At 45.6% G+C, this 26378-nt stretch overlaps 1 protein-coding gene across 1 annotated transcript in view; it reads right to left on the bottom strand.

Annotated features, from left to right (window-relative positions):
- Positions 1 to 25964, bottom strand: part of TSC22D1 (TSC22 domain family member 1) — a 90551-nt gene extending 64587 nt beyond the window's left edge. The window contains exon 1 of the mRNA XM_044284080.1: positions 22692 to 25964. Within this exon, the coding sequence (XP_044140015.1) occupies positions 22692 to 25396 (2705 nt within the window). The 5' untranslated portion in view covers positions 25397 to 25964. The remainder of the gene's footprint in view (positions 1 to 22691) is intronic.
- Positions 25965 to 26378: the final 414 nt, after the last annotated feature.

The following is a 26378-nucleotide window of genomic DNA, read 5'->3' as shown; positions in this document are numbered from 1 at the left end:
TTCCTGTTCTGACAGATCAAAACTATTCAGAGGGGTTTCCAGGATAGATAATCAATATCTGATTGGAGAGGGTCCAAATCCCAGCAACCCTGCTTACCAGCTGTTTGAAGAGGCCGCGGCTTTCTTCTAGGCCAGGTGTCACATCACCTAGACACCGCTCAGTCCCATTCAAGTGAATGGACCTAGGTCACAATACCAAGCACAGCTGCTATACAAGGTACTGCACTTGGCAAGATGTGAGGAGGCCGCAGGTCACTAGAGCGCTGCTGCCTTTTACAACAGATCGGCAGGGGTACCTGGTGTTGGACCTCCACCAATCAGATATACATCACCTATTCTGAGGATAGGCCATCAATATGAGACTCCTGGAAAACCTTTTCAAACTAAGGCCTCATGCACACGACCATGCCGTTGTTTTGCGGTCTGCAAACCGCGGATACGCATAAAACGGAAGGTGCCCGTGTTGCCTTCCGCAACTTGCGGAACGGAACGGGCGCCGGCAATATAAATGCCTATTCTTGTCCGCAAATCGCGGACAAGAATAGGACATAGGTATATTTTTTTGCAGTGCCGCGGAACGGATCGACAGATGAGGACAGCACACAGAGTGCTGTCTGCATCTTTTGCGGCTCCATTGAAATGAATGGGTCTGCATCCGCGGACCCAAACACTGGCCGTGTGCATGAGGCCTAAGTATTAGGCTCCATTCAGACGGCCATAGTGCATTGCGGATCTGCAATACACCCGGCCAGCACCCCCATAGAAATGCAGTTGTGGACAAGAATAGGACATGCTCCATTTTCTTGTGGCGCTGCGGACCGGAAGATCGAGGCCGCGCTCCGGAAATGCGGATGCAGAGAGCACATAGTGTGCTCTCCGCATCTCTTCCGGCCCCATAGAGAATGAATGGTTTCACACCCGTTCCGGATAATTGCGTAACTGATGCAGACCCATTTTATGGACGTCTGGGGTTTTCCTACACTAGAATTTCAGGACATGCTACACAAATGATATCGGAGGCCTGTCAAATGGGGCTATAGCAGTTTTTTTTGTTGAGAGAGAGAACATTGATTTCTACAATCCTTAGCATGCTCTGGGTGTGGCATTTTCCCCATGAAAACAATTCACAAATTACGATTTATAATATTAATATAATAATAATAATAATAATAATAATAATAATAATAATAAATTGTAGCATGACAGCAACCCATGGCAGGGTTTTTCATAGCACATTTCTATGCAATCAGATGCCATTTTAAATTCTATAGTGAATTTTGAAATTCACAACTAAGGGGGTCATTTATTAAGACCAGCGTTTTAGACACCAGCCTTAAAGGGGTTGTCCGGGTTCAGAGCTGAACCCGGACATACCCTTATTTTCACCCAGGCAGCCCCCCTGAGCCTAGCATCGGAGCATCTCATGCTCCGATGCGCTCCAGTGCCCTGCGCTAGATCGCGCAGGGCACGGGCTCTTTTGTTTTCAATAACACACTGCCAGGCGGTAACTTCCGCCCAGCGGTGTGCTCGGTGATGTCACCGGCTCTGAGGGGCAGGCTTTAGCTCTGCCCTAGCCGTTTTACTGGCTAGGGCAGAGCCAAATCCCACCCATCAGTGCCGGTGACGTCACCGGGGTTCCTGTCAGCCCCATGGAGAGCCCCGGTACGTCACCGGAACTCTGAAAAATGCATTTGCCCTGTGCAATTTAGCGCAGGGCAAAGGAGAGCATCGGAGCATGAACTGCTCCGATGCTCATGTGAGGGGGGCTGCCTGGGTGAAAATGGAGGGCTGTCCAGGTTCAGCTCTGAACCTGGACAACCCCTTTAATAACCCCTATATCTGGCGGTGGATCCGCTGAAGTTGTGTAGAGGCACGGGCCTCTACATACATTTAGACTGGCACAGGATGTGCCAAAGTTAAGACAGCTTCCTTGCTGGCTTACATTTAGACCATTTTGCGTGTTTTTGCTCTAGGTAGGGTGTTTTCAGGCATTTTTTTGTAGGGAATCTCCACATCGGAAAACACCAGTTCTAAGCATACAGGTAGGTTCCATTCACACATCCAATTCTGTGGAACGGATGCGGACCCATTCATTCTCTATGGGGATGGAATGGATGCGGAGAGCACACTATAAAAAAAAATAAAAAATAAAAACCACCCAATTACATGTGACAGGAGCTAAAAGGTGCTCACTTAGAATAATGTTGGCTGAACCTGCAGATTTCAGTGGTACCCACCGACTATCTGAATATGGGATTCCCGATGGCTGAAGTGAGTGTGTGTGCGGGGGGATTTGAGGGGAAATGTTGGAGGAGCATCTTAAGGATAGTGCTGTGGAGTAGGAGAAATGTACCTGAGTTTAATACAAATGTTAGAAGGGTTTTCCAAGATTTTATAACTGATGACCTATCGCAGTGCTCCAGATAATAAAAAAATAAAATAAAAAAAAATAGATAGAGATATATATAATATCTCTATCTCGGAGCCAAATTGAAACTGAATCAAAATTTTGGTATCGTGAAAACGCTACGCCGATCAGATCGGCGTAGGGTTGTTTCAATACCAAAATTTAGATTCGCTTTCGACACCATAAAAAAGTATTGAGATAGTCAATACCACGCGAAAAATAAATAAAAATAAAAAACACCCAAAAAAGCCGCGTACATTCAGCATTTTATTAAACATTCGGGCAATAATAGAATAGTCCTATCCTATTTTTTGGGGAGACAAGGTGACAATTTATTTTATTTTTTTTAAATGACGAAATGATGCTTATTGTTTATATATTTTATATGTAAAATTGGGAAAGGGGGGATTTAAACTTAATATTTTAGTGTTTTTTTCTTTTTTACTTACTATTAGCCCCCTTAGGGGCTGGAACCCTTGTCCTACACCCTTGTCCTAGAGCTCTATTAGGGTGAATAGGACTTCACACTCTCCCTGCTGCCCTGGGCTTTGTGCACACAGCAGCAGGGTGCTTACTATAGCCACCTTCAGTAGCATTCTGGCTGCCATGGTAACCGATCAGAGCCCCAGGATTACACTGCTGGGGCTCCAATCGGAAGCTGCCACTGCCACCAATGACTAATACTAAGGGTTTGGTGGAGGTGGAGCACTGCGCCACAAATGTTTATTATACTGGGGCATTGGGGGGGGGGGGGGGGCGGGCACACTGCACCACCAATGAAGATAACTGACCTGTTACTACAAATACAGGAGGCGGGTGCTGGAATCAAATAGCCGGCACCTGACCTCTGTGACAGGGAGCTGCGATCAGCTGCTGTTAAACCCTCAGGTGCGGCATTTGATTCCGGCACCCGCCTCCTGTATTTGTATTAACCGGTCAGTTATCTTCATTGGTGGCGCAGTGGCCACAGCACAGGGGGGAGGGAGAGACTCCTTCTCCACTGCGCTGCTGAGAAGAACATCGGCGGTGGAGCAGAGAACTATAATCTCCGGTGCCCCGCCGCTGTATTCAACTGCAGAGCTGCAGCGGCGGGTCTAGTCACAAAAGGCGACAAGACTAAAAAGTCTTTTCGCTATTTGTAAATTCTAAGTCATTTTGGTCGCCATCTGGAGCCCTGTATCGGATAGGTCATCAGTATCCGATTGCTGGGGGGTTCAACACCCAGGACCCCCGCCGATCAGCTGTTCGAAAAGGCACAGGCACTCCTCGCAGCTTACCAAGCACAGCGCCTTACACTGTACAACAGCTATGCTTGGTATCGCACTGAGGCTCAGGGGCTGAGCTGCGTCTAGGCCATGTGATCGATGAACCAGGCCTAAAAAAAAGCAGAGAGAAGGTTGTGGTGTTGCTGCGAGGACCACCGTCTTCTCAAACAGCTGATTAGCAGGGGTCCCAGGTGTCGGAGCCCCCACCGATTAGATACCGAGGACCTATCCTGACAATAAGTCATCACTTATAAAGTCTCGGAAAACCTCTTTAATTATATATTAACACCGTATAATTTATTGAATGCCTACCTTAGGAAAGCTAAGAAGTTATATCTATATGTATGGTCATATCAACCTAAGGTCCCCAATTAAGAAAAACAGTCATAACTAGGATGATCTAATTATACAGAAGCCATTTATAAGGGAGTCTGAGCTGGAAACATGGAGTGGAAAAAAATAGATGAGTCAGAGATTAAATTTGGCTTAGGCCTTATGCACACGACCGTTGTTTTGGTCCGCATCCGAGCCGCAGTTTCTGCGGCTTTGATGCGGACCCATTCACTTTAACGGGGCCGCAAAAGATGCGGACAGCACTCCGTGTGCTGTCCGCATCCATTGCTCCATTCCGTGGTCCGCAAAAAAAAAAAATATATAACCTGTCCTATTCTTGTCCGTTTTGCGGACAAGAATAGTCAGTAATATCAATGGCTGTCCGTGCCACTCCACAAATTGCGGAATGCACACGGACACCATCCGTGTTTTGCGGATCCGCAATTTGCAGACCGCAAAACGCCCAACGGTCGTGTGCATGAGGCCTTAGAGACCCCACAACTTAGAGGAGGCTGGAAGTTTCTGCGACCGTCTAATTCATCGTAATGGAGGCTGCAGAAGTCCATGCGCTAACAGACAATACAGTCCCTTGCAGATGTATGGAACGGACAAGTTCCAGAAATTTCTACACAGGAAGATCCTCTAACAAATTTCCATAAATAATGCTGGATAAGGTGACCTAGCTGCCATAAGGCCTCCAACATGTTCTTCTGGTCGTCAGAAAACAAATTGAGCATTATTTCATTAAAATGTATTCAAACTTTTCCCCTATATGAAATGTTGACCACAAAACACAAGATCCAGGACCCTCATACGCTACATGTTCTTGGCAGATTGCCAGTGAATCTCCAATGTCAGGTCAGCAATGTCTACTGAGCTATTTAAAGCCATAGCCCTGCTGACAATTAAATTCTTCAAGCAAGAGAACAGCTTCCTGAAACTACAGTCCAGATGAATGACTGCTTTTTTGTTTGTTGGGGTGATGGGCAAGGCCTACATTCCATGGGGTGATAATTCCCATCAATATTAGAGCATTCTGTAACATCAAGATATAGATGGAAAACAATCATACCAATGTTTTCATGTATATGGTTTTATGGCAAGTCATTAAAAAAAAAAACACGAAAAGTAAAATGGGCCGAGTCACAGTATAATACAGTCAGTTACTATCTGATCGCGGGTCTAAGATGAAGGGAGTACAGAACAACAGACCGTCGATCAAATTGGAACCATTATAAAACACTGGGTCAGTTTGGGTGAGTGGAGCGGCAGTCAAATTTTTCTAAAAATGCATTAAAAAATAAATAAAGGACATGAAATACACAAGTGGGCCTAATAACAGAGCTACACAAATTTGGACTTTGGGATCCTGAGCAAGAATGCAACTTGGATAACATCATGGACTTGGAACGTACTTCTCGTGTCCATATGAGGAACCCGAGGGTACCCTAGATCTCTGCATAATTTGAAAAACAAACTGGTGAGTGAGCTTAAAAGGTGCCCACCTTTAAAGGGATTGTGCCATATACGACTATAAACTCACTCACTTTTTTTTTCCATTTACCTTTTTTGCAGTTTTCTCTTAACCCCCATGCTTGAATCTACTTCCTGCTGTCCCATGATCCCTTAGGGCAGTGAGCTGTGTCCTGACATCAGCAGATCATGTGACACTGACCACGCACCTTGTTCTTACCAAAGACCCTTACTACGTCCTACATTACAAGGCTCTAATGCAGTACGTAACCTACAGCAAATGAATATCAAAACAGATTTGCCACAGGGAGCAATGGTGGGCTAAAAAATAAAAAAATAAGGCAGTTTTGATAAATGGTGGTAATTGGGGAAAGTGATAACCTCAAAATCTGTTGGGCGATATACATTTATATTAGTGGCACCCCTTTAATAGTTGGCAGTCTAATGCCCCTAAAGGAAACCACTATTCCTAGCTACGCTAGCCGTTTTGAATGACTAGAGGAAAATCTGTGCCTCCTGCTCTGGTAGGCCTGACTCCTCCACATATTACAGACACATATGAGGAAATGTATTGCTAGCAGCATCTTCAGATGGCTATAAAAGATGATCGCCAGGGGTTTCAGAAGATGGACCCCACCGACAGCTATAAGGGTTTTCGCAGGAGTTTAATTTTGATGGCTGATCCCTGAGGATAGGTCATCAGTACATGATTGGTTGAGGTCTGACTCCCGACAACCCCACCCATCATCTGAAGAGGCCACCGCAGCCTTTTCCTAGGCCAGTGACATCACATTCTTCAGCCACATTGCCTAGATTTTATACAGTGGTCCCTCAAGTTACAATTAGGGTTGCACCGAGTATCGAAATATCGATACTTTTGTACTGGTATCGATTCGATACCAGGATTTGCCTTTTATCGATACTAAGCTGCGCTATTGCGCAGCCTAGTATCACAGAACATGAAGTGCGCTCTATGTTCCCTCAGAAGCACAGGGGAGAAGGAAGCAATCTCTCCAAAGGGGAAGAGGAGGTGAGGGACTGCGGAACCTGAGAGGTTAACTGCCGCCGATAGCAGCTCCCTGTCAGAGGTCAGGTGCCGGCTATGTGTTTCTGCCGCCGACACCCGCCGTCCTCTTCATTGGTGGTGCAGTGGTAGTTGTGATCGGAGCCCCAGGCTTACACTGCTGTGGCTCCGATCAGTTACCATGGCAGCCAGGACGCTACTGAAGTCCTGGCTGCCATGGTAATCTCCCTGCTGCTGTGAGTACTATGTACAGGGCAGCAGGGAGAGTGTGAAGTCCTATTCACCCTAAAGAGCTCTACTCTATTAGGGTGAATAGGACAAGGAATTAAAAGATCCCAGGTTCTAGCCCCTAAGGCGGAAAAAAAAACAATTAAATAAAGATAAAAAATAAAATAAAAAAAACACACACACCAAAATATTAAGTATAAATCACCCCCTTTCCCAATTTCACATATAAAATATATAAATAATTAAACATATCGCCATGTCTGAAAAATCCAAACTATTAAAATATTTTAAAAAATCTCCTATGCGGTAGTCACCTTGTCTCCCCCCCCCCCCCCCCAAAAAAAAAAAAAATAGGATAGGACTGTTTGATTATGGGCTGGACTTTTCATAAAATGCAGAATGCGCGCGGCTTTTTGGGAGTTTTATTTTTTTTTGCGTGGTATCGAAATGGTAGAGTATCGCAATACTTTTTTTACGGTATCAAAATCGAATCAAAATTTTTGTATAGCGACAACCCTAGTTACAATATTAATTTGTTTTATAACATTATAATTTTACGTTTCTTGAGACCATAATGGTTTGGAATATTTGTTCCAAAGCCCCCAAAAGCGTCTGCTGGAAAAAAAATAAATAAATAAATAAATAAATAATAGAATATTAAAGATTAAGGGTCCATTTACACGTCCGTAATTTGGGTCCGCATTTGTTTTGCAACTTGCGGACCCATAGTGTGGCCTCATGCACATGACCATTGTGTGCATCCGTGTCCGTTCTGTCATTTTTCACAGTTTAGCGGAGGTCCCATTCATTTCTATGGAGCTATGAAAAAAAACTGATAGTCCTCCGTTTTTTCTCACGTCCGTGATCCATGATTTCAGTCCGTCAAAAAAATATAACCTGTTATTCTTGTCAGTGGAAAACTGAGGAAGGACCCATTCAAGTCAATGGGTCCGTCAAAAAAAAAACGGATGCACAATTGGTATGTCATCTGTGTCTGCGTCAGTGTCCGGTTTTTTTCTACAAGACCTTGGGCAATAAAATTACACTTTTCATAACCTCTCTTTTTTTTCCTTTACACAAGGAAACACAACTGAAGCAAAATCGGACACGGACCACTAAAGCCAAATCACTGACAGTGAAAAAACACTGTCGTGTGTATGAGGCCTGTCTGTGATGTGCGATCCGCAAATTGCGGATCGCACATTGCCTGTGTCTATGTTTTGCGGACACGCAAAACACTTACGGACGTGTGAATGGACCCCAAAAAGGTGTTTTTCCAACATTTACATACTGATGGCCTATTCTCAGGACAGATTACCATTATCAGGTTGGCAGGGGTCCGACTCTCAGGAACCCCACAGATCAGCTGTAGAAAGAAGCTGTGGCGCTCTGTGAGCACTTAGGCCTCATGGCATCACGTTAATCGGTCACATGGCCTAGGTGCAGCTCAGCCCCAGTCGAATGGGCCTGGGCTGCAATACCAAGCACAGACACTATGCCATAGGTGTCTCTGTGTATGGTAAGCTGAGATGAGGCCACAGCACTCACCAGAGGGCCTCTTCAGGCAGCTAATCCACCGATCAGATATTGATGACCTATCCTGAGGATAGATCGTTTATAATGAACTCTTCGAAAACCCAGATTGGGGTTGTGTACAACATAGTTACATAAATTGGGAAATAAAGAGAATACAATTTACATAAAAGTTAAAACTAGTACTTGAAGTGTCCCCTTAGGCTCGGCCTTGATTATAGACCAATTAATTTTGTATTGGCATTCCATGCGGCTTAGCTAGCCAACATTCCTTAACTGTGCTACAGGCCTGAATAACCCACATATCTCTGCGCCTCAAAATAACGATTTCCTCATCTGTCATACACAGATCACCATGCAAAGAAAGGCAAGCCAATTATAAGCCTAACTCTACAGCAAACAAATAGTTACAATGAGCATAAAGTAGAGAGCATGCAGACAGGACACCACCGTCAAGGTAGGAAATACACCAGGTAAGCCGGTCAGCGCCGTACGTGGAGCTGGTGGACGGCTCCCTGCACACAGGGTGGATTTTTCCACTGCAAGTCATTCATCACAGCTCTCCAGCAAATACACAGCAAACTATGCATGTCTGCAGATGTCATCAGGGGCTTCATCCCTCACATTGAAAAAGTGTGAAATCTGAAAAGTAAATGGACATTCTGGGGAGGGGATACAAAAAAAAAAAATACCCTAGACCTATTTCAACCTTGTGCAGGAGCCCAGTTTGCCATGGTTTGTCCAACTGGTTCATTATCAAAAACCAGGGTGGATTAAAAAAAATAAATAAATAAAAATTATGATGTAAATAAAAAATTTAGATTTTTTTTTACATTTAAAATCATTTTTTATTTAAAATAAGATTTTTTTAAGATGCTTTTTGGAGGAAAAGATATCATCCAAAGGTTATTCCATCATGAAATAAAGATTCGTTTTTTAATTATGTAGAATTAAGGCTATATATGTTTAATTTTTTTGGTAAATAAATTCCATTAATCCATTCACAATGTCATGCTCTTCCAGAGGTTTTTGTAAGATTGTTGGGCAGTTTCTCTGCCTACAAGATATTATCACAGATGCTTGGTTTACTTTTGCAGTTCTTAAAACTAAATTTGACTCAGCAGAGATCACATGCCTCTTCTTCATAGCAAAAATGTTATAACGTGAACAGAGTCGAGAAAAAGACCTTCATCCTAACTTCTACAAATCTATGAATACAGAATCAACCTAATCAAACTAATATGAAAAGTTGTTATTCTAAAAATCTTCATCTACTTGCATATTATAGGTTATACCAGCAAGAATTAGTCTTTATGTAAAAAACTATGATTTAAATCAAATCCACCCTGTCAAAAACCAATTTAAAACAATGGTTTAGGCCGAATATACACGGCCGTGAGCGGTCCGTGGTAACGGGCTGGATTCCTGCTGAGAGCAGGAGCGCACAGCGTCATTGGTTGCTATGACGCCATGTGCTTCCTGCTGCCACCACAGTACAGTAATACACTGGGATGATCTATACTAGTGTATTACTGTACTGCAGCAGGAAGCGCACGGCGTCATAGCAACCAATGACGCCGTGCGCTCCTGCTCTCAGCCGTGTGCATTCGGCCTTATAGTGAAAATTAGAGAGGAAATAAATAAATAAATGGCTTTTATGACCGACTGAAATCGATCTCATCTGTCAAATACATTAGATATTCCTCTAGTGATAGTTACTGCAGCATGTACCGAGTATTGCTAGAGAAGCATTCAGTATATTTTACATTAATAAGGACCTAGCATGGGTCCAGACATTATAAACTAAGTATCAGGATACGAAGGGCATACTGCAGGGATCCAACTGCGCTTACTATTTTTTCTGGGCGCCGCTCCGTTCGCCTGCTGAGGCCCCCGTTGTATTCTCCTGCCTGATATGCTAATAAATAGCATCGGAGCAATGAGGAGGAGACTGCATCTCTCAGTGGGCGTCTCCTTCTCATTAGCGCTGTCCAATCACAGCAGAGAGTCACAGAAAGGGAGAAAAAAAATAAAAAATATCAATCAACTCCCCTTCTCCCTGACTTTCTCCGCTGTGATTGGACAGCTCACAGTCAGGGAGAAGGAGACGCCCACGGAGAAAGACTTAGTCTCCCCCTCATTGCTCCAATGCTAAAAGTAGCATACCAGGCGGGATAAAACAACGGGGGCCACAGCGGGCGAACGGAGCGGCGCCCAGAAAGAATAGTAAGTGCAGTTAAATCCCTGCACTATGCCCTACGTATCCTGATACTTCGTTTATAATGTTTGGATCCATGAAAGGTCCTCTTTAATGCCAGGATATAGACAAGATAGGGACAGTGTCAAATGAAAACCCTACTGCTCTGTGAGTACACCCCTCACATTCTTCTAAATATTTTATTAGATCTTTTTGGGACAACACTGAAGATCTGACACTTTGATACAATGTAAAGTAGTCAGTGTACAGCTTGTATAACGGTGTCAACAAAACCGCTGGCAACAAAAGTGAGTACACCCCTAAGTGATAATGGCCAAATTGTGTCCAATTAGCCATTTTTCCTCCCCGGTGTCATGTGGCTCATTGTTACAAGGTCTCAGGTGTGAATGGTGAGCAGGTGTGGTAAATTTGATGTTATCACTCTCACACTCTAATATACTGGTCACTGGAAGTTCAACATGGCACCTCGTGGCAGAGAACTCTGAGGATCGGAAAAAAAGAATTGTTGCTCTACATAAAGATGGCTCAACCTGCGGCTCTCCAGCTGTTTCAAAACTACAACTCCCAGAATCTTCTAGTAGCTGCAGGCTGCCAAGGCATGCTGGGAATTGAAGTTTTGCAACAGCTGGAGGGCCACAGGTTGGGCATCCCTGGCCTAGGCTAAAAGAAGATTGCCAACACCTTGAGACTGAGCTGCAGCACGGTGGCCGAGACCATACAGCGGTTTAACAAGACAGGTTCCACCCAGAACAGGCCACGCCATGGTCCACCAAAGAAGCTGAGTGCACGTGCTCAGCATCATATCCAGAGGTTGTATAAGTGCTGCCAGCATTGCTGCAGAGGTTAAAGGGGTGGGGGGGGGTCAGCCTGTCAGCACTCAGACCATACGCCGCACACTGCATCAAATTGGTCGGCATGGCTATCATCCCAGAAGGAAGCCTCTTCTACAGATGATGCACAAGAAAGCCGCTAACAGTTTGCTGAAGACAAGCAGATAAGGACCTGGATTACTGGAACCATGTCCTGTGGTCTGATGAGACCAACATAAAACGTATTTGGTTCAGATGGTGTCAAGCGTGTGTGGTAGCACCCATGTGAGGAGTACAAAGCCAAGTGTGTCCTGCCTAAAGTCAAGAGTGGTTGTGGGAGTGTGGTGGTTTGGGGCTGCATGAGTGCTGCCAGCCGTGGAGAGCTACAGTTCATTGAGGGAACCATGAATCCAAACATGAACTGTGACATACTGAAGCAGAGCATGACCCCCCCCCCCCCCCCCCTTTCAGAAACTGGGCCGCAGGGCGGTATTTTAACATGATAACAAACCCAAATACACCTACAAGCCTACTGCCTTGCTAAAGAAACTGAGTGTAAAGGTGCTGGACTGGCCGGGCATGTCTCCAGACCTAAACCCATCTGTGGGGCATCTTCAAAAGGAAGGTGAAGGAGCTACGTGATGGAGGAGTGGAAGAGGATTCCAGTGGCAACCTGTGAAGCTCTAGTATACGCCAAGCCCAAGCGTTAAGGCGGTGCTGGTAAATAATGGCGGCCACACAAAATATTGACAGTTTGGCCATTTTCACTTAGGGGTGTACTCACTTTTGTTGCCAGCGGTTTAGACATTAATGGCTCTCTGAGTTATTTTGAGGGCAAATCAAATTTACACCGTTATACAAGCTGTGGACTGAATACTTTACATTGTATCAAAGTGTCAGATGGTGGTGTCCCATGAAAAGATTTAATAAAATAGCTCCAAAAAAAATGTCAGGGGTGTACTCACTTTTGTCAGATACTGTATTTGATGCAGTGATCTGGAGGCTGGTAAATGTCTGGGTCCTGGCATGTTCAGGATGATCAGTGGGAGGGTTAAAAAGGCTCTGTGAGCGCGATCAACCCTAATAAACCAGGCACAGTGCTTAGTAGGGTTGACCCAGCTGAGTAAAACAGTACCTCATTTCTGTTCCTCCATTGCGCAGTTCTGGAGAAATATAACTTTTTAGTAATAAGTCGATTAGGTATTTGGCGCACTGAGCCCTTTGGATACCAGAGCTCAGAGGGAACTGGGGACAAAAATGCATGCTGCGACATAAAAACTACTCAAGTTACCACACAACATTTACACAAGGCATGGTGCGTCTGGCCTACACGAGTACTTGTCTTTTATTCTGCTGGTAACGCTTTGTGGTCTGCTGTGATAACCAATGACACTTCCATGAGCCATTCTAACTGTGGTGGTAATATTTTATAGGCCCATTCTCTCCCGCTCAGACACACATTTAAGTTTCTGTGCTGGGTCCTCCATAGTAGTGTCTTATCTCTTAGAAAACACATGGCAGTACTGAGAAAAGGTTTCACACGCGAGTTTCTTCGTAAACGTAAAGACAATATCAGCAGTTTGGATGCATCTCCAGTGAGCAGGTTTTCTTGGAGGTCCCATTTCTTATGAATTACAGCACAGGAAAGGAGGAGGAAAAAAAAAAAAAAAAAAAAAAAAAAAAAAAAGTACAGGAGCTAGGTTTACACATTCATCTGGTTTTCAGGAGGAAGTTTTTGCAGGCAAAGCCAGAAAAATATTTAAAAACAGAGGTGACATAATATCTGTCCTTTATACAGACTGCAGTCACATGTCCATTAAAAACAGAAATGCTCAAAATACGATCATGTGCATGAAGCCTAATACAGCGTGCACAAAAATACCCTGTGGGCATAGTTTGGGTCTCTTGATGAAAATGGAGTCCGTGGCGCTGCTGCTGTACAAGGCTATAATATATGCATAGGCCAACGGTCTCCATTTTCAAACGTTCCGTGTAAGATATGGCGCATCTTTTTTAATCTTTCCAACAGATCGTTTTGATAATCAGGGAAACACTAGCTAAAGATCAAGGCCTTGGGTTGGGTTATGAAACTGCCACTTTGCATTGGGCTACTTTCACACTGGCGATTTGGTTTCCATTTGCGAGATCCGCTCAGGGCTCTCACAAGCGGTCCAAAACGGATCCGTTTTCCCCTAATGCATTGCGAATGGAAAAGGATCCGCTCAGAATGCATCAGTTTGCCTCCGTTCCGTCTCCATTCCGTTTTGGAGGCGGACACCAAAACGCTGCCTGCAGTGTTTTGGTGTCCGTCTGATAAAACTGAGCTGGCACACAATGTATGTCAATGGGGAAGGATCCGTTTTCTATGACACAATCAGGCACAATAGAAAACGGATCCGTCCCCCATTGACTTTCACTGGTGTTCAAGATGGATCCGTTTTGGCAATGTTACAGATAATACAACCGGATCCGTTCTGAACGGATGCATGCGGTTCTATTATCTGAACGAATGTGTTTTTACAGATCCATGATAAATCCGCACCAAACAAGAGTGTGAAAGTAGCCTTAGGCCACTTTCACACTGGCGTTTCTGGGTCCGCTTGTGAGATCCGTTTCAGGGCTCTCACAAGCGGCCCAAAACAGATCAGTTAAGCCCCAATGCATTCTGAATGGATGAGGATCCGTTCAGAATGTATCAATTTGTTTGCGTTTGGTCTCCGTTGCGTTTTTTTAGATGGTCACTAAAACGCAGCTTGCAGCGTTTTGGTGACCGTCTGACTATGCGGAGCCTAACGGATCTGTCTAGACTTACAATGCAAATCAAGACGGATCCGTTTTGACTTAGACTTTTTTTTTAAATGAATAATGCAAATGGATCAGTTATTAACGGATACAAGCGTTTGCATTATTTGTGCAGATCCATCTGTGCAAATACAAGAGGGATCTGCACAAAACACGAGTGTGAAAGTAGCCTTAGATGTCCATGTGAACCTGCTAAATCAACATGCACATAAACTGAAAACAAATCCGGTAACAATGTGGCGGAGTAATTGTATCCGCCTCATACGTTTCTCTGTGGATACATTTAGATACGCTTAGAAAGCAGATGGGCTGTCGAGTCTATTCCACTGCAGGCAAACATCACTTATGTACAATATCATTTTTCAAGCTGACCCCCTACATCTCCATGATAGAAATCAACATGTGCAAAGCCTTCCAGCGCTAAAGGTGTTAACAAAAGGCCTTTGTTCTCATCCTTTGGCAACAGCATCATCAACATTCCCTGTATACAAAGCGGCAATGGAAATTCACCGGCTTATTTCTAGATCACAATTATAACGAGGAAGAGCACATACCGCAGCGTGTGCACCGCAGTACAAATGCTTCCCGAAATAAAAGTCCTGTAAAACCCATCCCAGAGAGGACACATTAAGGGCTCGTGCACACGAACATTTGTTTTCTGTGCCTGTTCTTTTTTTTTTGCGGTCCGTATGAGGAACCATTCACTTCAACAGGTCAGAAAAAAATAAATAAAAAAAATACGGAAATGACACTGTGTGCATGCCGTTTGCTTAGGTCCACAAGGCCGTTCCACAAAGAAGAAAAAAAAAAAAAAAAAAAAAAAAGAAGAGGTATTGTTACAATGGAGCCCAAAAAAAAAATTAAAAATATGCAATGCGGATCAGTGTTGTGCGGACCACAAAATGCACATGGTCGCGTGCATAAGCCAGGGGCTCCGATCCACCATCAGCAATGCGGTCAGTGTAGACTGGAAGCACAGACCTGCAGCGCCAGTCCACCCATTAAAGCCACAAACACCATGATAGATTGGAGGCCATTAAAAATCAATGGGGTCCATTGATTTTGGTGTCCGTTTGGTGTCCGTTGTGTGACTGATTTTACACCGTAAACAGAAACCATGATGGTAGCGTGAACACAGTCTTAGGCCTCATGCACACGACCGCAAATTGCGGAAGGCACACGGGCGGTTTCCGTTTTTGGCAGATCCGCGGTTTGCGGACCGCAAAAAACAGTACGGTCGTGTGCATGAGGCCTTAAAGGGGTATTCCAGTTACATTAAGTTATCCCCATACACAGGATAACTATTAGATTAGTGTTATTGTCCATGCAGCCATCATCACAATTCTGGAACTATACACAATTATTAATGCCATATTCTTTTATCAGGATCATCCACACATGGCAGACCTTGGAAAATATAAAAATAAAATCTGCTTTCCTACATTTGGAAACTAGGAGAAAAAGATGCTGAGGCTCCACAAAGCACAGGAGATAACCATGGAAGGGGGCAACATGAAAAAGAGTGGACCTTAAGAAGCCGATTAGATCCCCCAATCTAGATTTCTCTAGATGCCAATATTAAAAGGGGTTGTCTCATCATGGACAATGGGGGCATATCGCTAGGATAAGCCCTCATTGTCTTATAGGTGCGGGTCCCACCGCTGGGCCCCGCAAGTGAAGGAAGGCACACTGCTCATGCACAGCCGCTCTCTATTCATTTTCTATGGGGCCGGTGAAAATAGCCGAGCGCTGGCTCGGCCATTTCCGTCGACCCCATAAAAAATGAATGGAAGCAGGGGCCACGCATGCGTGGTAGCACCCATTCACTTTTATGGGGAGCCGGCTTGGTGGCAGCCAGACCGGAGTCCTCCAGCCACCACCTTGTGGGGCTCAGTTATCGATATAGGTGCGGGTCCCAGCGGTAGGACCCGCACCTATAAGACAATGGGGGCATATCCTAGCGATATGCCCCCATTGTCTATGACGAGACAGCCCCTTTAAGAACTTTCATAGACATCAGCAGAAGAAGCCACCGGTAACAGTTCTGACCTCATCTCCTGGTTCCTAGTAGCAGAGAACTAAATTTATGTTCTTCTTGCTATGGAGACAATCTCCATGGCCAGGTCAGAAGATAACACACTAAATATAGCAATGGAGGATCAATAAATTGTTCTCTTCCTTAAGCTGGTCACACACATTAAATCAATGGTCCAAACCTGACACTTCTGCTTCAGCTGGGTCTAGTAGCGGCTGCTTCTCCTCACAATTGAAATAAACATGCACACTTGACCAAGAGTGGATGTTTAAAAGTGGTCATACAAATCCAGACGGATGTCTTGTATATGGAGGGGTGCCGACCCTCCCACAGCAGCAGATGTTAGGAGAAGGATAGGACAAGTATGTTGGATTTCGACATGTCTGATCCCAGATGAGAGAGGCTGCACCAGAGATGTCTGGGCTTCTGTCCCCAACATAAATGTGTATTGGGGGAGTCAAGAAGAATAGTTGTCAGCTATTGTAGGTGAGCACCTTTAAAGGGATTGTCCGGCTTTTAGATGTTGATGACTTGCCCTCCAGGAAGGCCATAAATATCAGATCGGTGGGAGTCCAACACCCAGTATCCCAACTAATGAGCTGTTCTTCAGCATCCTACAGCACCAGAAACATCTCAGTGCCTGGAGCTGGAAGCAGAAGGATCAGTCCACGCCAGTGTAACGTAGCACAGCTCCCATTCAACTGAGGATAGATCATCAATGTCTAAAAAGATAGACAACCCCTCTAGGGAATGTCCACATTGAGCAAATTTGTAGTGGATTCCACAGCAAAAGGACAGAGTATAATGTAAGAGAGGGTTTCAAAATCCCATTTACACACCACAGGGAAAAGAAATGAGGATTTTAGGGGCAAATCTGTAACTGGAGATTTTGGGGGTCATTTATTAAACAGAAATACGCCTAAATTAGCCATATTTCTGGCACAGATTGCAGAGCAAAAGTTATTTGTGCAGCAATCTATGACTACTCCCCGCTCACGCCAGGTCAAAAAAAAATAATAATAAGTGGGCGTGGCGGGGGCAGGGACTGGCCGGCAGGCCCGTCCCATTTACCATTTTCTATGCCTGGTTTAGGCGTCAAAAATGGTCTAAATGTAAGATGGCTAGGAAGCTGTCTTACATTTTGAACGCCGGCGGCTCTACATAACTCCGGCGGATCCACCGCCAGTACAGGGCTTTATTAAGACCACATAAATGCACATTTCATTGCAGATTAGATGCAGATTTCTTTAAAGCAAATCGTACCTGTGTGAAAAAAAGTCTTATGGCGCGAGAAAAAAAAATATTTGACAAAAAGCATTCGGCATCTCATGTGTGGTTGACATTATATGGCTTCATAGGATGTGCCAAGTCCTACTTCTTAGAACTGAACCTACGTGAAGAGTGGGAAGGCCACCTCTTCATTCATTCCTCACCTCAATGCAGTTGCCACCTCACCAGGCAGGTTGAAGGACCCCCATTTAAGAGACGAGAAGAAATCGCCTCTATCAGACATTTATGACATGTCCTGTAGATCTGCCATTAGTATTCACGCTGGGTATACCCATTTAAAGAAAATGCTGATTCTACCTTTCACTAAGGCTACATGCACACGACCGTATGCGTTTTGCTGTCCGCAAATTGCGGATCTGCAAAAAACGGATGACATCCGTATGCAATCCATTTTATTTATTTTTTCGGATCCATTGTAACAATGCCTAAAACAGACAAAAATATTTTTTTGCGAGGCTACGAAACGGACATACTGACACGGTGCGCTGTCCGCATTTTTTTTGCGGACCCATTGAAATGAATGGGTCCGCATCCTATCCGGAAAAAAATAAAATAAAAATGTATGGATACCGAAACAAACAACGTTCGTGTGCTTGAGGCCTAAACGACAGAAGTTATTGTCCACTAAAGAACCTATGGATGTGCGGGTTGTCTACATGGGCAGCCTCTCACCTGTCAGATGGAATTTGCCCATCTATCCTGCATCACCAAGCATGGTTCATCTACAGCACACTGAGGCCACCAATGGGTTTCAACATTCTGACTTTCAATGGTCTTCACGTATAAACTGTTCAATGGAAAAGTGGTCAGTGACTAATCATTCATGTTACCCATTATCAGAGCAGTTTATGGCCAAGGTCCAGTGTTGGCTTACACAAGCCATGCTGTATCACCTTGCACTGGAGCTTGATAAAGACTCCTTTGAGTCGAAACGTTGCACGCTGGTTGAGCAATAAACACAAATTTATTTGAGAAGCTGGAGTGCTGCGGTTTTCTACAATCTCTTCACCTTGCACTGGACCACCCAGCAGGACTGTCACATCCTAATAAAAGTCCATGGAAATATCAGACAACCACCTTACGCTATGTACGGTAAGTCACTAACGTGGGCCTCAGCTCAGGTTAAAAGCCTCAAAGCGCACACACAATATACCAACACAGACTTTATGGATTGGGAACATCGTCCAGGCCCAAGCTAATTTTGTGCTTTAACATAAACTAGTCACATATTCCACTGCAATTCTGCCATGTCTGAACACGGCCTTACGCTGCAACACAGGGTTGACAGTTTTCCTAAATTGCTCATTTCACACCACTATATGTTTGGTCCAAATCCAATCCGCATGTTTTGCAGATTGGATGTGGTTCCATTCATTTCACACAGCGTACATTATTTTACTGCAGGGTGGATTTGATTTAAATCACTAGTCAGTAAGGCTTGATTTAAATCATAGTTTTCTACATAAAGACTAATTCTTGCTGGTATAACTTATAATATGGAAGTAGATGAAGATTTTCAGAACAACAACTTTTTTATATTAGTTTGATTCTGTATTTATAGGTTTGTAGAAGTTAGGATTAAGGTCTTATTCTCAACTCTGTTCATGTTATAACATTTTTGCTGTGAAGAAGAGGCATGTGACCTCTGCTGAGTCAAATTCAGTTTTGAGAACTGCAAAAGTAAACCAAGCATCTGTGATAATATCTTGTAGGCAGAGAAACTGCCCAATAATCTTACAAAAACCTCTGGAAGAGCATGACATTGTGAATGGATTAATGGAATGTATTTACCAAAAATTTAAAACATATACAGCCTTCATACATAATTCTACTTAATTAAAAAACTAATCTTTATTTCTTGATGAAATAACCTTTGGATGGTAATATATTTTCCTCAAAAAGCATTTTATATAAAAAAAAAAAAAAAGATTTTTATTTACCCTGTTTTACTGTATACCTTTGTAATCAACTACGCTATTCCATGCTGGGGAACAATAAAGGTATCAACATATATCAACCCAACTAAGGCCTAAAAGACAGTTTTGAAGGCCTCAAGCTTTTTCATGGTGCACGTGGCAAACAAAGGGTTAAACAGGTTTCCTAGAAGTTGAACATTAATAATCTACCCTCAGGATAGGTCATCCATATCTGATCGGTGGGGTCAGACTCCCAGCACCCCTGACGATCAGCTGTGTGAAGAGGCCATGAAGCTCTGACGAGCGCTGCAGCCTCCTTACAGCTTACAGTCCATCCAACGTACAGCGGCAGTGCTTGGTTTTGCAGCCCAGGTCCATCCACTTGAATGGGACCGAGCCAAGCACAGGCCATGTGACCGATGAACGTGATAGCACTGGCCTAAAAAGCAGCTGATCGTCGGGGGTGCCAAGAGTCACACCCCATCCATCAGATACTGATGACCTATTCTGAGGAAAGGTCAACAATATTCTCCTCCTCCCACCCCAGTCAAAACACACTTTAGGCTACATGCACACAACCGCAAACTGCGGATCCGCAAAAAACAGAAGCCGCCCGTAAGCCTTCCGCAATTTGCAGAACGGGCAGCCCCATTGTAGAAATGCCAATTCTTGTCCGCAAAACGGAAGAGAATAAAACAGGTTATATTTTTTTTTTTGCGGGGCCACAGAATGGAGCAACGGATGCGGACAGCACATGACGCCCTGTCCGCATCTTTTGCGGACCTAAACAACGGTCGTGTGCATGAGGCCTTACTCTGAAATTCTAGAACAGCGATGCTCAACCTGCAGCCCTCCAGCTGTTGCAAAACTACAACTCCCAGAATGCCTGAACAGCCTACAGCAGTGCATAGTGGGAGTTGTAGTTTTACAATAGGTGGAGGGCCGCAGGTTGAGCATGCCTGTTCTAGAACCAAAGGCCTTTTTTATATAATTTTTTAAAGGCCCTGACCACAAAGGGCAGATTTTCCCACTTTTCTGCTGCGGATCTCTGGTAGATTACACTCCATGTTGCAAGGGGTGAAATCCACGGTGGAAACTCAGATTATCAATTTATGCTGCGGATTTCACTCTGAGTTTCCACCGTGGATTTCACCCTTTGCAACGTAGGATCTAGAAGCAAGAAATAAAAAGCAGCATCTGGATGATGGCAGAAAATATATACTGCTAGTTTCAGTCACAATGCATGTACACATTTCACAAGGAGACGCCTGCCAATCACAGATGAGGAGAAACCACCAGCGGAGCACACCGGTGGTCACCAAGGGTTCGGGGAAGCAGGTACAGTGAAGGTGCTGGCCGGAAACTGACAGAAGACGAGCAGGATGAATGGATTACAATGGTACAAACTGCATCAAATGTATGGAGGTACATGGGGCCTAATAAATGTGTAACATATTAGAGACATTTTTACAAAGGGATATTGTGGTTGTGTGACATTATGTCAGAGCTGTGCTCATCTCTGGAAATCCCATAGAAATGAATGGAGCAGCTGCACACAAGCCAGACCTGCTGCTCTGTTCACTTCAGGGGGCTGCACTGGGTTCTTGTGATGGTGGGGGATCCCAGTAGTAAGACCCGCCAACCACCTAATAGTTACCTCCCCCATCCTGTGGCTAGGGGATAACATCACACACCTGGAATGCCCCTTTATGGGTATGTTCACACAACGGATTTTGAAAAGGCGTTGAGAGTGGAATCCGCACTGATTTTCTGTACAGTTTTGTTGTGGTTTTTGTTGCTTTTTTTATGCTTTCCATTCATTGCAATGGGAGAAGGATCACCAATTCTGTTCTGAGATAGCGCATGCTGCCTCTTTTTGGCGTGGAAGAAAAAGCAAGCCCTGCCTCCCATTGAGATGAAAGGGAGGCTTTTCAGAGGCCTTTTTTGGAGCAGATTCCACACTGAAAACGTGTATATAAAAAAAAAAAAAAAAAGCGCACCAAAAAATGCTGTGTGGATGGACCCAAAGGGAGTTTTCTGGTATTTAGCTATTAATGACCAGTCCTCAGGATAGATTATCAATATCAGCCTTCCAGAAGCAGAATGCTTCACCCGCTGTGTAGTGGCCGTGCTGGGGTACTGCAGCTCAGTGCCCAACCATGTGAACAGGCACCGAGCTGCAGTATGCCGTCACTGGAAACTACACAGTGGACACAGCCTTCCATCCAATGTACGGTTTCTAGCGGCTGCCTGAAAACGCTGGGTGTGCCGGATATCAGACCCTCAGCGATCTGATCGGCCATCAAAATGCAAGTACCAGAAAACACCTTTAAGCCACATTTTTGGTGAACATATTTTAAAATTTCTCTTAGTCCCTTTCAATACCATCAAGGTAGGCGACTTACAACTCAAATTTTGCGCACACCATGCACTGCACTATTTTTGTGCAACCTTTGACAGAATTCTGGCTACCCCGATGATTGAGAACGATATTTCTGGGGGGTGTACAACTTTATAGACTGAAGATGGTGCGCTGTCTACAGAATATCTAACTGAAAGCTCAACCACAACACAACGCTCACAGGAAGCAGCTAATAGCTGGAGGGGAGAGAAGCGGCATTAGTTTTATTTCCTGTCATACACATTAGTAGTGAACGAAAAATTAAAAATGTAATGATTTAGGCTGGATTCCCACATGCACTTTTTGCAGCAGTTTCTTTTTTTGTTTTTCTAAAATCAAAAGTGCATCTAAAAAGAAGAAATCGTATTAAGGAAAAAATAAAAAAAGGATACTGCTGTTGTATCCACTGCTGTGCGATTCCAGCCCCGTACGTAACTTTACATGAGCCTTTTTGGTGCTGCAAGAAGTAACCTGAACTTTTCACCTCAGTGCGCAGCCGCTCATATAAATATGACAGCACTCGCTTTACTGCTTCACGCAAGCAGGCCTGGGAACGGGATGACAAATCTCTTGTGCTAGCTAATAAAATAGTGAATAGCTCTGATCACATCCATTACGTAAGCCAATCCCAAGGAGGAAAACCACCGTTAATATCTCAATGAGCTCACATGTCTAATTCCACAGCACGTCACACAAAGTCAAGAAGAATCCCAATCTACCAGGCGGCTGAAGGACTACATCCAGCAAGCTGGGACTGCACTTGGGTGAGAGCACTGGAAAATCCACACAACGCGAAGGGAAATAATGACAGATTAATTCAGGATGCCTGCTATGTGTCAAGGACAATAGTCCCTACATTTTACAGTTGAAGACACAGAAATTTGACAATGGGAAGCAAAACAGTCCAAATCACTTCACTGCAATATTTCAGATAAATACAAATGTGTCAGATCTCACCTTTCATCTTCTCCATCCACCAGAGGTGCTGTCAGGGGTAAGGACTTCAAGGGAAGGAAAGATCCTGCACTCTGAAAGCCTCCACTATTCTCCAAAGAGGAACCTTCACCACCATGTGGTAGACCCGCCATTGAGTGCTCCATCAGACGTCTAGCGTCTTCAATCTGGCTTGCCACGGATTGAATGAAAGATGGTGCCAAGAACTGACTGGCACTACCAGTCATGTGAAGGGGCACATTTTGTGCAACTGGCAAACTTGCAATCACTGGAGCCTGATTTCCACTTTGGACTAAACTCCCATTTTGTGGTGCTGAAAGCTGAGCACCAGGTGGTGGGCCAAGGGTAGTAGGTGCTGGCGATATTCCAGTAGGTATACTTGTGCCCAGCTGTTGAACTGCTGGGACATTGGCAGCTGTTGGTAAAGGACTGACTGCGGGTACTTGCTGAGTGGTCATTCCCTGTACAGCAGCGGATTCAATAACTTGTGTCGGAGGTTTCGAGGGGAGCAAAGGATTCTGCTGTGCAATCATGACAGAAGGTGGATGAACAGAAGCGCCAACTTGCATCCCTTGGGTAGGTGGTGGCACTGGCTGAGTAGGAGCTGGAACATTTTGCTGGATAACAGATGGTGCAGTCTGACTGGCAGATACCTGGTGTACTGGAGTTGGCAGATTTACTTGTTGGCCAACACCTACAACTTGACCGCTGGTAGCTGGCATGGTTGTCTGAGCATGTACCACAGGTTGGGTTGAAGCTACAGAAGTTGGAGGAGCTTGTGTTAATGCTGACTGAATCTGCGCCTGCAAGACTTGTGCTTGGACAACAGGTAGCGATGTGGCGGTATTGCCCACTCCTGATGACCCAGACTGCATGGGTGCAACTCCCGTCTGAAGGATCTGCGGATGTTGTATGTATTCTGGTAAATTCCCTGGAACAGAACTTTGATTTGTTGGCATTACATGCCCAGTAGTCATCGGAGCGGACTGTGGGTGTGCATACTGTATCGTTGGTGGCTGTTGTTGAACAGTAGGCAAATTTGGTAAGGGCTGTGCCGATTGAGGATATGGCAACTGTTGGGGGATCATGGTAGAAACTGCTGGCTGCTGATGGCCTAAAGAAGAAGGGACCCCAAGTACAGCGACAGGAGCACTTATAGTAGCTGGAGCGGCCTGCCCTACTTGTTTCTGAGGCGAAAAAGTGGCATCTTGTGAATGTATCTGTAACTGTGCAAGCTGAGGCTGGGAAACACTCTGCGGTATATTTGAAGGTGGGACATTCTGGGCGAGTGGGTTGCTGAAGTCCATCTGCTGAGGTGCCAAGACTTGAAATCCTTGCATTGCAGGTGCCCCTATTTCCCCACTTCCAACACTTTCTGTGTAGTGGCTCAGAGTGCTGATGTTGCTACTTACTGAGCTCCCACTGGTGCTCTCTCGCTCAGACGTCATCTCAAGTGGGTTTTGTTTAACGCTTTCCACCGCTTTGTTGACTGCAGCTCCCTCTGAAGCAGCTGCTGCATTCTCTTTGTCATAGAACTCCATACAAGTCCATCTGCCCTTCCTGAACGGTTCTGAACTGGAGTCTAATTTTACTACTCTAAACCTAGATGTTGCTGCACCCGAAGGTGCCGCCTGGTGCTGTCCTGCAGCTGGCACAACTGCTGGTCCTATAGGTGCACTAGCAACATTGTTAGGTATACTAGATGCAGCAAGATTTCCATTGCCAGAAGAACCTAAATGTGGATTCATGTTCCCAGAGACAGCACTTACATTACTAGTACTAGTCATACTGGTGGAGGTAACATTTACACTAGTGGGCAAAGGAGCCGCCATGCTTACATTTTGAATATTAACATTGTGCGCTGTCCCACTCCCTGGAACAGGATTGACACCTGCACTAACAGGCCCGCTTGCTTTACGCATGATGGGTGGGATTGTCCCCACAGCTGGAACAGCGACAGAGGGGGCAGAAGAAGCAGGTGCTGGGACCGTAGTCTCTGTAGTTCCTTGAGGAGCCAATTTCACAGACGTTGGATTCTGAGAAGCAGTAGAGGCACTAGGTAAGCCATGATGGGCAGGCACGGGAAGTCCATGATGATGAGGAGGATGATGATGATGAAGATGGTGGTGTACATTCCCATTGATCAAGATATTCTGCTGGACATTAGCGGGCAAATGTTGATGAAGGTGCGGCTGATTGGGAGACACCGCGCCAGGTGTCTCGGCTTCTTGAAAGTTATTCAAGGTCTCTTCCGAGGAGCTTCTCTCGGGACCACCAAGATCTGTAGCTCTAGACAAGGACACATCCAGGATCTCCGAGGAGGACAGATCTTCGGTGTGGGATTCGTCCAAGTCGTCGTAGCTCTCGGTGTCCTCGGCGATGCTGTTATTGGAGCTCATGCTGGCAGAAATTTGAGCAGGGGTGACACTGGTAATCTGAAAGCCACTTTTCTTTTTAATCTGTGCCCCAGACTGTACAAGGGGTTGTGCCATCAAGTTCAAGGTTTGGGGAGGATGCTGCTGAGGTCCAGGGGAGGAGGAGGATGCAGGTGGCACCAGCACAGGAGGCTGGTAGTCCTCAGAAGCCAGGAGGTGCCCACCTGTCAGAGCAGAGGGGTGAGCACTGGTCCCACTGCCCCTTCTGGGGAGATCTGCCGGGTGCGCCATCTTCCTGGCAGCTAGGTCTGCAGATGGATCCGGCTGGTGCATGGCGATTCTCCTCCTCCAGCACTCAGCCCACCCACCTTCACTCCTCCAAACGTGCGAGATGTGTTCCCCTCAGTGAGGGGGAGCGGGGCTCTCCCGCTGCGATCGTTCACACACACGTCACCTCTCTCCGGTACAATACACGGATGTGGCACTCCCCCGGTGATCAGCACGGTCCCTTTAATGACAGATCGCTCCTCAGGGAGGGCAGCACGGCTAGTAGCCCTGGATCCGGGGCGACAAGGCAGGTGTCGCTAGGCTGCAGTCTGGAGGCCGGCTGCTGCCGGGAGGCGATGACAAGGATGCTGGCTGGAACGATGCAGCCGGTGGACGCGGCCATCACTGACAGTCATCAACAGTCCCCCTGCCCGGGGCCCGGCGGCGGCGGCCCCATCCTCTGCACCGAGAAGACACGCATAGAAAGAGCGGCCGCGGCCGTGTGCTCCCCCTCAGTGAATCCGGCTGACGAGGCCGGCGGCTCGCGGGCTCCTCTCCCTGTATCTATCCCCCGTGACTCTGCCTTTCTTTTCTCTCGCAGTGTCTCTGGGCTCCCTGTTACACGGCGCCTGTGCCTCCCACCCCCTTCTCTTAATCTGACATGTTATTGGAGGAGAGCGGCTGCTAGCCGGGGAAGCGGCTCACTGAGGGGAGGAGAATCCCAAAAAGATGGCAGCCGCACATGCGCACTGCGCTCCTAGTGGATCTGTAGCGAGACGAACGGCCTGCAGGGGGAGGGATAGAGCCGAGCGTGACGCAGCGGGCTCGCCCGAAGCTCGGCGGAAATGGCCGAACGCTGGGCGAGGATTTCGGCGGCGTTCGGGGTTCTCGGAGGGATGACGTCAGTGCGGGAGTCATGCAGACGTGTCCTGCTTGTTGAATGTCGGGGCCGGTCTCTTTAGTAATAGCCATTGTGCAACGGTCGAGACACGTGGAGGGGTAGTCGCTGGGGAGCAATGAATGACGGTGACGCGGGAGATAGGGCTGG

This window comes from Bufo gargarizans, chromosome 3 (assembly GCF_014858855.1).
Source record: "Bufo gargarizans isolate SCDJY-AF-19 chromosome 3, ASM1485885v1, whole genome shotgun sequence".
NCBI classification, from domain to species: Eukaryota; Metazoa; Chordata; class Amphibia; order Anura; family Bufonidae; genus Bufo; species Bufo gargarizans.
The sequence above is the reverse complement of the archived record's forward strand: the minus strand, read 5'-3'. Positions and strand labels throughout refer to the sequence as shown.